Source organism: Triticum urartu, chromosome 1 (assembly GCF_003073215.2).
Source record: "Triticum urartu cultivar G1812 chromosome 1, Tu2.1, whole genome shotgun sequence".
NCBI lineage: Eukaryota > Viridiplantae > Streptophyta > Magnoliopsida > Poales > Poaceae > Triticum > Triticum urartu.
The window spans coordinates 108,818,375-108,830,710 of record NC_053022.1 but is presented as its reverse complement, the minus strand read 5'-3'; the positions used below and the strand labels follow the sequence as shown (position 1 = coordinate 108,830,710).

General features: G+C 45.2%; 1 protein-coding gene across 2 annotated transcripts; it reads left to right on the top strand.

Annotated features, from left to right (window-relative positions):
• The first annotated feature begins 6,263 nt into the window (after positions 1-6,263).
• On the top strand, positions 6,264-8,706 carry LOC125550771 (protein SYM1-like). 2 transcript variants are annotated; one of them, XM_048713867.1, is made up of 7 exons: positions 6,264-6,844; positions 6,975-7,115; positions 7,223-7,336; positions 7,428-7,601; positions 8,071-8,186; positions 8,298-8,359; positions 8,465-8,706. In XM_048713867.1, the coding sequence occupies exons 1-7, from the start codon at positions 6,437-6,439 to the stop codon at positions 8,476-8,478; spliced, it is 1,029 nt and encodes a 342-aa protein (XP_048569824.1). In that variant the 5' UTR covers positions 6,264-6,436; the 3' UTR covers positions 8,479-8,706. The 2 variants fall into 2 exon arrangements, with proteins under 2 accessions (XP_048569824.1, XP_048569818.1); XM_048713861.1 differs by having other exon boundaries at positions 6,266-6,844; positions 8,298-8,358; positions 8,461-8,706.
• Positions 8,707-12,336: the final 3,630 nt, after the last annotated feature.

The following is a 12,336-nucleotide window of genomic DNA, read 5'->3' as shown; positions in this document are numbered from 1 at the left end:
CTTTGTCATCGGTATGTTACTTGCCCGAGATTCGATCGTCGGTATCTCAATACCTAGTTCAATCTCATTACCGGCAAGTCTCTTTACTCGTTCCGTAATACATCATCCCGCAACTAACTCATTAGTTGCAATGCTAGCAAGGCTTAAGTGATGTGCATTACCGAGAGGGCCCAGAGATACCTCTCCGACAATCAGAGTGACAAATCCTAATCTCGAAATACGCCAACCCAACAAGTACCTTCGGAGATACTTGTAGAGCACCTTTATAATCACCCAGTTACGTTGTGACATTTGGTAGCACACAAAGTGTTCCTCCGGTAAACGGGAGTTGCATAATCTCATAGTCATAGGAACATGCATAAGTCATGAAGAAAGCAATAGTAACATACTAAACAATCGAGTGCTAAGCTAACGGAATGGGTCAAGTCAATCACATCATTCTCCTAATGATGTGATCCCGTTAATCAAATGACAGCCCATGTCAATGGCTAGGAAACTTAACCATCTTTGACCAACGAGCTAGTCAAGTAGAGGCATACTAGTGACACTCTGTTTGTCTATGTATTCACACATGTATTATGTTTCCAGTTAATACAATTCTAGCATGAATAATAAACATTTATCATGATATAAGGAAATAAATAATAACTTTATTATTGCCTCTAGGGCATATTTCCTTCAGCGATGATTTTTCACTTCACTCTAAAATTCTTTGAACTTTTCAAATGTTTCAAATTCATGTTTCATTAAGTAGATATACCCATATCTACTCAAATCATCTGTGAAGGTCAGAAAATAACGATACCCGTTGCGAGCCTTAACACTCATCAGACTACATAGATCAGTATGTATTATTTCCAATAAGTCAGTTGCTCGCTCCCGGGAGAACGGAGTCTTAGTCATCTAGCCCATGCGGCATGGTTCGCAAGCATCAAGTGATCAAAAACCCATCAGCATGGAGTTTCTTCATGCGCTTTACACCAATATGACCTAAACAGCAGTGTCACAAATAAGTTGCACTATCATTATTAACTTTGCATCTTTTGGCTACAATATTATGAATATGTGTATCACTATGATCAGATTCGATAAACCATGTATATTGAGTGTATGACCATAGAAGGTTTTATTCATGTAAACAAAACAACAATTATTCTTTGACTTAAATGAATAACCGTATTGCAATAAACATGATTCAATCATATTCATGCTTAACACAAACACCAAATAACATTTATTTTAGGTTCAACACTAATCCCGAAAGTATAGGGAGTGTGCGATGATGATCATATCAACCTTGGAACAACTTCCAACAAACATCGTCACTTCACCCTTAACTAGTCTCTATTTATTATGCAACTCCTGTTTCGAGTTACTAATCTTTAGCAACTGAACTAGTATCAAATACTGAGGGGTTGCTATAAACACTAGTAAAGTACACATCAATAACATGTATATCAAATATACCTTTGTTCACTTTGCCATCCTTCTTATCCGCCAAATACTCGGGGCAGTTCTTCTTCCAGTGACCAGTCCCTTTGCAGTAGAAGCACTTAGTCTCAGGCTTAGGTCTAGACTTGGGCTTCTTCACTTGAGAAGCAACTTGCTTGCCGTTCTTCTTGAATTTCCCCTTCTTCCCTTTGCCCTTTTTCTTGAAACTAGTGGTCTTGTCAACCATCAACACTTGATGCTTTTCTTGATTTCTACCTTCGTCGATTTCAGCATCACGAAGAGTTTGGGAATCGTTTCCGTTATCCCTTGCATATTATAGTTCATCACGAAGTTCCAGTAATTTGGTGATAGTGACTAGAGAACTCTGTCAATCACTATCTTATCTGGAAGATTAACTCCCACATGATTCAAGTGATTGTAGTAATCAAACATTCTGAGCACATTCTCACTAGCTGAGCTATTCTCCTTCATCTTGTAGGCAAAGTGTTTGTCAAAGGTCTCATACCTTTTGACATGGGCATGAGTCCAAAATACTAATTTCAACTCTTGGAACATCTCATATACTCTGTGGCGTTTCAAAAAACGTCTTTGAAGCCCCGATTCTAAGTCGTAAAGTATGGTGCACTAAACTATCAAGTAGTCATCATATCGAGCTTGCCAAACGTTCATAACGTCTGCATTTGCTCCTGCAATCGGTCTGTCACCTAGCGGTGCATCAAGGACATAATTCTTCTGTGCAGCAATGAGGATAATCCTAAGATCACGGATCCAATCTGCATCATTGCTACTAACATCTTTCAACCTAGTTTTCTCTAGGAACATATCAAAAATAAAACAGGGGAGCTAAACGCGAGCTATTGATCTACAACATAGAAATGCTAATACTACCAGGACTAAGTTCATGATAAATTAAAGTTCAATTAATCATATTACTTAAGAACTCCCACTTAGATAGACATCCCTCTAGTCATCTAAATGATCACGTGATCCAAATCAACTAAACCATGTCCGATCATCACGTGAGATGGAGTAGTTTTCAATGGTGAACATCACTATGTTGATCATATCTACTATATGATTCACGCTCGACCTTTCGGTCTCAGTGTTCCGAGGCCATATCTGCATATGCTAGGCTCGTCAAGTTTAACCCGAGTATTCTGCGTGTGCAAAACTGTCTTACACCCGTTGTAGATGAACGTTGAGCTTATCACACCCAATCATCACGTGGTGTCTCTGCACGACGAACTTTGGCAACGGTGCATACTCAGGGAGAACACTTTTACCTTGAAATTTAGTGAGAGATCATCTTATAATGCTGCCGTCAAACAAAGCAAAATAAGATGCATAAAGGATAAACATCACATGCAATCTATATAAGTGATATGATATGGTCATCATCATCTTGTGCCTTTGATCTCCATCTCCAAAGCACCATCATGATCACCATCGTCACCGGCGCGACACCTTGATCTCCATCTTAGCATCGTTGTCGTCTCGCCAACTATTGCTTCTACGACTATTGCTACCGCTTAGTGATAAAGTAAAGCAATTATAGGGCGATTGCATTGCATACAATAAAGCGACAACCATATGGCTCCTGCCAGTTGCCGATAACTCCGTTACAAAGCATGATCATCTCATACAATAAATATAGCATCATGTCTTGACCATATCACATCATAACATACCCTGCAAAAACAAGTTAGACGTCCTCTACTTTGTTGTTGCAAGTTTTACGTGGCTGCGACGGGCTGAGCAAGAACCATTCTTACCTACGCATCAAAACCACAATGATAGTTCGTGAAGTTAGTGCTGTTTTAACCTTCTCAAGGACCAGGCATAGCCACACTCGGTTCAACTAAAGTTGGAGAAACTGACACCCGCCAGCCACCTATGTGCAAAGCATGTCGGTAGAACCAGTCTCGCGTAAGCGTACGCGTAATGTCGGTCCGGGCCGCTTCATCCAACAATACCGCCGAACCAAAGTATGACATGTTGGTAAACAATATGACTTGTATCGCCCACAACTCACTTGTGTTCTACTCGTGCATATAACATCTACGCATAAACCTGGCTCGGATGCCACTGTTGGGGAACGTAGTAATTTCAAAAAAATTCCTACGCACACGCAAGATCATGGTGATGCATAGCAACGAGAGGGGAGAGTATGTCTACGTACCCTCGTAGACCGAAAGCGGAAGCGTTTATCAACGTGGTTGATGTAGTCGTACACCTTCACGATCCGTCCCGATCAAGTACCGAACGTACGACACCTTCGCGTTCAGCACACGTTCAGCTCGATGACGTCCTTGCCTTCTTGATCCAGCAAGAGGGGCGAAGTAGTAGATGAGTTCTGGCAGCACGACGGCGTGGTGACGGTGTTGGTGAAGAACAATCTCCGCAGGACTTCGCCTAAGCACTACGAAAACTATTACGGAGGATAAACTAGAGAGGACGGAGTTGCCGGCACACGGCTTGGTGTTTCTTGGTCTCTTTTGGGTGCTAGCCCTACCCCTCTATTTACATGTTGAGCCTTGGGGTCGAAACTTGGAGTAAAAGCCTCTACAAAGTCGGTTTCATCCGAAAGGCAAGAGTCCTTCTTGGACTCCAGGGCCAGACGCCAGGGTTCCTGACGTCTGGACCCAGACGCCAGGGACCCTGGCGTCTGGCCCCTGGACTCCGCAAAACTTCCTTTTGCACTTTTCAAAAACTTTGTGGGCTTTCCCCTTTGGCCCAAATAAAGTGTTCTCGTATTCAAACATTTCAGAAAACATCCGGAACCCCATCCAGTGAATCCAAAACCCTTCTGGAGACCAAACATTATTATCACATGTATCAAACTTTATCTTCGGACCATTCCGGAGTTCCTCGTCATGTCTGTGATCTTATCCGGAACTCCGAACAACATTCGGTTACCAACATACATAACTCATAAATACTATATCGTCAACGAACGTTATGCGTGCGGACCATACGGGTTCGAGAACTATGTAGACATGACCGAGACACTTCTCTGGTCAATAACCAATAGCGGAACCTGGATGCCCATATTGGCTCCTACATATTTTATGAAGATCTTTATCGGTCGAAACGCATAACGACATACGTTGTTCCCTTTGTCATCGGTATGTTACTTGCCCGAGATTCGTTCGTCGGTATCTCAGTACCCAGTTCAATCTCGTTACCGGCAAGTCTCTTTACTCGTTCTGTAATGCATCATCCCGCAACTAACTCATTAGTTACATTGCTTGCAAGGCTTATAGTGATGTGCATTACCGAGAGGGCCCAGAGATACCTCTCCAACAATCAGAGTGACAAATCCTAATCTCGATCTATGCCAACTCAACAAGTACCATTGGAGACACCTGTAGAGCACCTTTATAATCATCCAGTTACGTTGTGACGTTTGGTAGCACACAAAGTGTTCCTCCGGTAATCGGGAGTTGCATAATCTCATAGTCATAGAAACATGTATAAGTCATGAAGAAAGCAATAGTAGTAAACTAAAACGATCAATTGCTAAGCTAACGGAATGGGTCAAGTCAATCACATCATTCTCCTAATGATGTGATACCGTTTATCAAATGACAACTCATGTCTATGGTTAGGAAACATAACCATATTTGATCAACGAGCTAGTCAAGTAGAGGCATACTAGTGACACTCTATCTATCTATGTATTCACACATGTATTATATTTCCGGTTAATACAATTCTAGCATGAATAATAAACATTTATCATGATATAAGGAAATATAAATAACAACTTTATTATTGCCTCTAGGGCATATTTCCTTCAGCGATGATCACCTCGATGCAGTAGGGGTGGTTGGCGGCCGTCTACTGGCCGCTCTGGAGCACTCGTCGGAAGCTGCCGTGGCCGCCGTGGTACGTCGCCGCCGGTCGTATCCCCTCTGCCACCGGCTACGACAGCGACAGCCAAATCTCCTCCAATCGACGGCAAAAGCGCGGGCGTGGTGACGGCCATGTCGAGACGTGGTTTGGTATGGACGGCCGGGGGGTGCGCAGTGAGGAGGCGACCGGAGAATAGTGGCGGCGCCGACGGCGGGGTGGGGCGGGGAGAGGGGGTGGAGGCGTTGGAAGCGAAGGGACTGCTAGTGTCCCCGACGGACGGGCCACAGGGGGACAAAGTCGTGCGTCGAGCCCGTCCACGCGATGTCCGTTTCACCCTAAATTCGGCGCAAATTTGGACTAGGGATGAGTCAAAAACGGACGGAATCCAGACATTTATCCGTTTGGAGTCGCGCGTTGGGCTGCGCTATTCGTCCGTTTTATTTCAACCGGACGCACCTGAACAGAATGAGATCGCGCGCCGAAATTGGCCTTAGGTCTCTTTCTTGAACAACATACTGTCCACACAAAAAAGACGAGAACATGTAAGTAGGTTTTTCACATGGAAAATCAGTTTATGATGAGGCGCAGAACAGAACGCCCACACATGCCAGCAGTTGGCCACCACCGGTCACCGGAGGCGTGGAATCTCCGCCGGGCTCCACGGAACCTGGAACACGGATACCCTGTCGTGGTGCCCTGGCCCACCGTCACCGTGTGAGGCAGGGAGGTTTGGTCCGACTTCAGCACGCACCTCCACCACAAAATCGTCGACCGGAATCATTTCCCCCGGATGAAACGAGATTACCCTTGGCCGGCACGCAGCAACCTCAGGCGAGCACACAACCGCGAGACGACTCCCGACTCCCGTCCTCCGCACGACGGCGCGGCCGCGAGAGATCCACAAGCTTCACGCGGTCGCTGCCACCTGCCCCGCGGCCCCGTCGGATAAATAAAACCACGCGAGCACCAGTCAGAAAAAAGCACCGGTCGGAAGCAAAGGCCAAACACCTACTACGTCAGTCAAGACGAGAAGCAAGTGCCAGAGCCAACCAGCCTCAGCGCGCACGCGCGTGCGTGTGTGGTGGTGGGAAGTTCGCAGCTTGGCTGTGGGGCTACAGCAGCGGCAGCGATGGCGGCGTCCGTGGCCACCTCCCCGGCCTGCACCCGGCTCATCCCCAGCAGTCCCCTCTCCGCCTCGGCTTACACGGCCGCGCCGTCCCTCGTTCGCCTGGCGGGGTCCTCCAGGCGCCTCCGCCGGGCCCTGCGCGTCTCGGCCGCGGCGGAGCCGGCCGACGCGCTGCCGGGGCCCGGGGCCGGCGATCTGGACGGGGTGGTGCCGGCGGGGCTGCTCGAGGAGCTGCCGGAGGGCCTCGCCTTCCAGGGCGACGTGGGCGGGGGGTTCGCCCCCGGCGGCAGCGGCGGCGGCGGCGACGACGGCAACAAGATGCTCGACCGCGGCATCAACGCCGCCATCGTGCTCGGCGCCAGCACCTGCGCGCTCACCAAGCTCCTCACCGTCGACCAGGACTACTGGCATGTAAGATTGATTTCAACCAGAAGTGCCTCTTTTGTTCTACTAATAGCTAGCCATAATCTCGATCGACTGGGGGTTCGTAATGGATGGATGATTAACCCTTGTTTCTCTTGATTGGATTTGGTTGGTGCAGGGGTGGACTATCTTTGAGATCCTGCGGTACATGCCGGAGCACAACTGGTCGGCGTACGAGGAGGCCCTCAAGGCCAACCCGGTTCTTGCCAAGATGATGATCAGTGGCGTCGTCTATTCCCTCGGCGACTGGATAGCCCAGGTGCCAATCCAATCCAATCCAATTCCCCCTCACTGACTGATCCCCTTTCTGCTCCTGCGACAGCTAATTCGGTTCTTCTTGTTTGTGTTGCTCCTGCTTACTTACAGTGTTACGAAGGGAAGCCCATCTTCGAGTTTGACCGCACTCGTATGTTCAGGTCTGGCCTCGTAGGGTTCACCCTCCATGGATCCCTTTCGCACTACTACTACCATTTCTGCGAGGTACCCATTGTAATTCTTAGCCTGACTCGTACAAATTTGTGTGATGTTTGATGTGTAAACTGTCATGAATGCATTGACCTTCTTGCATCAGTCGTTGTTCCCGTTCAAGGATTGGTGGGCTGTGCCTGTCAAGGTTGCGTTTGATCAGACGGCTTGGTCTGCGCTGTGGAACAGCATCTACTTCGTCGCCCTGGGCTTCCTTCGCTGGGAATCTCCGTCCACCATATACAAAGAGCTCAAGGCCACCTTCTTCCCCATGCTTACTGTAAGCATCAGTCATCTTTTAAATTCTGAATTGTGCTTCTGTGGTTGTGCTAAACTAAGTATCTTTGGTGGAAAATGGACTGAATGTTGACGGCCTTAGTTTCATGGCCCCATTATTCAGTTAGAAAATGTAGAACATACAATAAGCTAATTAATACAACGATGAGATTGTGCTGGCATTTTGCTGCCTCAATCTTCAGGCTTTTTAGGCACACTAGCAACTGCAGACGTGTGTGAACGAGTGTAAATTTACTAAATAAGGCGCACATGCATCTAGTACATCATCGTGAAAGAATTTGGTCCGAGTTCGATGAGAGAAAATGGAAACAAACTGAAATATGGTTATTGATAGGATTAATTGTGGTGCTGTATAAGTATAAGAGTATTACATATGAGCTTTTTCCCATTTTATTTTTCTTGTTACTCGTTGTTACAAAGCTGGAAATGATGTTCTGAATTGTAAATTGCAGGCTGGGTGGAAACTGTGGCCATTTGCACACTTAATCACATACGGTGTGGTTCCTATCGAACAAAGACTTCTCTGGGTTGACTCTGTCGAATTAATCTGGGTCACTATCTTGTCAACGTAAGCCTCTGATCGTGCTTTTTCATATTTGATTTCACAAGAGTTACTCGTGCTACCAAACTTTATCATGCATGGAAGATTACTAAACTGTATCACCTTCTTGTTTGATAGTTACTCGAACGAGAAATCTGAAGCAAGGATCTTAGACGATTCCTCCACAACAGACACGCAGGTATATTGCATCAGAACTACTCCTAAACATATGAAGAAATCAGTTGAGCCTTGTCATCTCTGTCGTCGTACTGACAGCTGGAATTATCTTTCTTCTTTGCAGGACAACAACTCCAGATAGCACATACTTCATGGTTTTGCTGTTTTATAGATTGAAACAGCAGAAACTGCTCCGGCTTCGTTACGTTGGGATTGTATAAATTGTATGTACAGTTAGTTGCAAGCGCTGCGTGTGTAAAAAAAATCCTTGCATCTATTGCAAGCAAATTGTGCTGGCCAAACAGAACCGAAAAAGAAATTGTCTCAAGGGAGATCAACTCCTGATGAAATATGAGTTGTGCAGCAACCATGATTTTGAGTCGCTTTTGGTGGTACCAAGGAATGCTTGATGAAACTATGCAATCATGCAAAAGAAGAAAAGAAAAAGGCAAGCAGCAAAACATGAGAAGTCTTAAACATTGGCAGATCTGTCTTTCCTAAATTGCATTTGATGGACATATGTCTGAACAAAGGAAGCGCGATGCGAGTATTATAGAGCTGTAGAACACAGCTCTTAACCAACATTTTGATAGCAAAAAACAACTTTTTTTCTGCACAAGTAGAGAAGTAGAGATACTATAGCATTGTGTATGTATACCACCGTTCTCGGGCACCTCTTCCCACGAGTTAGCAGAAGAACGGGGGCACCTACCATCAGCAATTATCATTTAACACACCAGGAGCTCAAAAAACTTGCACCTGATATCGTCTCTAGGCAGAAACATGAGTTGCCTGGTTGTCGCCCTGCTTCACGGCTGGGTTCCATATGATTTGCTTCTTTTTTGTCTTCTCTATATAACCCCTATCATCATATTTTATTTCATCCATAGTGTTATATGTATGACTCACGCTCATATATTACGTAAAAATTGAAAAAAGTTTGAGATTACTAAAGTATGAAACAATTGCTTAGCTTGTCATCGGGGTTGTGCATGATAAGAGCATTCTTGTGTGACGAAAATGGAGCATGACCAAACTATATGACTTTGTAGGGATGAACTTTCTTTTGCCATGTTATTTTGAGAAGACATGATTGCTTAGTTAGTATGCTTGAAATATTATTATTTTTATGTCAATATTAAAATTTTGTCTTCGAATCTGAACATTCATGCCACAATAAATAAAATTACATTGAGAATTATGCTAGGTAACATTTCACATCAAAAATTCTGTTTTTTTATTATTTACCTACGCGAGGACGAGCAGGAGTTAAGCTTGGGGATGCTTGATACGTCTCCAACGTATCTATAATTTTTGATTGTTTAATGCTATTATATTATCTGTTTTGGATGTTAATGGTCTTATTTATACACTTTTATATTATTTTTGGGACTAACCTACTAACCCAAGGCCCAGTGCAAATTGCTGTTTTTTTTGCCTATTCAGTGTTTCGCAGAAAAGAAATATCAAACGGAATCCAAACGGAATGAAACCTTCGGGAGAGTTATTTTTGGAACAAACTTGATCCAGAGGACTTGGAGTGGACGTCAAGAAATCAACGAGGAGGCCATGTGGCAGGGAAGCGCGCCTTGAAGAAAATATGCCCTAAAGGCAATAATAAAGTTGTTATTTATATTTCCTTATATCATGATAAATGTTTATTATTTATGCTAGAATTGTATTAACCGGAAACTTAGTACATGTGTGAATATATAGACAAACAGAGTGTCACTAGTATGCCTCTACTTGACTAGCTCGTTGAATCAAAGATGGTTAAGTTTCCTAGCCATAGACATGAGTTGTCATTTGATTAACGGGATCACATCATTGCAGAATGATGTGATTGACTTGACCCATCCGTTAGCTTAGCACGATGATCGTTTAGTTTGTTGCTATTGCTTTCTCCATAACTTATACATGTTCCTATGACTATGAGATCATGCAACTCCCGAATGCCGGAGGAACACTTTGTGTGCTACCAAACGTCATAACGTAACTGGGTGATTATAAATGTGCTCTTCAGGTGTCTCCGATGATGCTTTTTGAGTTGGCATATGTAACACCCTCGATGCGACTATATCTCCCACGTGTCGAGGCACGACTTAGAGGCATAATCGCATTGAAGGCATATGTCGCAAGTTAGGCAATCTTCACAACATCCCATGTAATATAGATAATAAAAGGGGAGATAACATAGTTGGCTTACACTCGCCACGTCAATCAAGGTACATAATTAACATTACATCATCCAAACACTCATGGCCCGACTACGACGCCAAAATAAAAGATAACCAACATGCGACACGGTCCCGACCACCCCCAACTGGGCACCACTACTGATCATCAGGAAAGGAAACATAGTATCGTTGAGAGTCCTCGACAAACTCGCACTTGAGCTCGAGCGCGTCACCTGGAGCGGAATCATCAGGCCCTGCATCTGGTGTAATAGTAATTTGTGAGCCACAGGGACTCAGCAATCTCGCATCTGGTGTAATAGTAAGCTTAATAGGTATGGCAAGGTAAATATGTGTGGAGCTGCAGCAAGCGACTAGCAAATATGGTGGCTCTCCTGTTCGCAAAAGAGAGCGAGAAGAGGAGGCAAAGCGCGAGCGAGAAACTAGAGAGCAACCTGTGCAAGCATTACTCCAACACCGTGTCCACGTCCCGGACTCCGCCGAGAAGAGGCCATCACGGTAACACACTCAGTTGATTCATTTTAATTAAGTTAAGGTTCAAGTTATCTACAACCGGACATTAACAAATTCCCATCTGCCCATAACCGCGGGCACGGCTTTCGAAAGTTCAAATCCCTGCAAGGGAGTCCCAACTTAGCCCATGACAAGCTCTCACGGTCAACGAAGGAATAGACCTCCTCCCGAGACGTTCCGATCAGACTCGGTACCTCGGTTCTTCACGACACTTCGACGGGTTAAAACAAGACCAGCAACACCACCCAGATATGCCGACAAATCCCGATAGGGGCTGCACATATCTCGTTCTCAAGGCACACCGGATGAGCAAGACGTCGGGTAGGCCAGCCCAGAGTTGCCCCTGGTAGCCACGGACATCGCTCGGTTGGACCAACACTCAGAGGAGCACTGGCCCGGGGGGGGGGGGGTTAAAATAAGATGACCCTCGGGCTCCGGAAACCCAAGGGAAAAGAGGCTAGGTGGCAAATGGTAAAACCAAGGTTGGGCATTGCTGGAAAAGCTTTAATCAAGGCGAACTATCAAGGGGTTCCCATTATAACCCAACCGCGTAAGGAACGCAAAATCCGGGAACATAACACCGATATGACGGAAACTAGGGCGGCAAGAGTGGAACAAAACACTAGGCTAGAGGCCGAGCCTTCCACCCTTTACCAAGTATATAGATGCTTTAAGATAACATGGCAATATAATGATATCCCAACAAGTAAATAAATGTTCCAACAAGGAACGGCCTCCAATCTTCACCTGCAACTAGCAACGCTATAAGAGGGGCTGAGCAAAGCGGTAACATAGCCAATCAACGGTTTGCTAGGACATGGTGGGTTAGAGGTTTGACATGGCAATTTGGGAGGCTTGAAAGCAAGTGGTAGGCATCGTAGCATTGGCATAGCAAAAGAGCGAGCAATCTAGCATAGCAAAGATAGTAGTGATTTCGAGGGTATGATCATCTTGCCTACAAAGTTCTCAGAGTTGACTGGATCCTCGAAAGCAAACTCAACGGGCTCCTCGTTAGCGAACTCGTCTCCCGGCTCTACCCAAACAAGACAAACAAGCAACAAGTACACAATCAACCACGTGCAAGGATCAAACAATATGATGCAAGGATGGTATGCTATGCGGGATGCGATGCGTGATGCATATGCAAGATTAGACGAGGGATGCATGAACCTAGACTCAACTTAGAAAACCAAGTGTGCCACTGGAAAGATGAGATGAAATCGCTTAAAAATGATATAAAGAACGCCGGAATTGGAGCTACGGTTTGGAAATGGCAAGCGATTCGAATATGA

Excerpts from the sequence above, each read along its gene's own strand:
- LOC125550771 (XM_048713861.1), top strand. The coding sequence starts at position 6,437 with ATGGCGGCGTCCGTGGCCACCTCCCCGGCCTGCACCCGGCTCATCCCC. Across the intron at positions 6,845-6,974 it reads TCGACCAGGACTACTGGCAT|GGGTGGACTATCTTTGAGAT; the intron begins GTAAGATTGATT and ends TGGTTGGTGCAG. Across the intron at positions 7,116-7,222 it reads TCGGCGACTGGATAGCCCAG|TGTTACGAAGGGAAGCCCAT; the intron begins GTGCCAATCCAA and ends GCTTACTTACAG.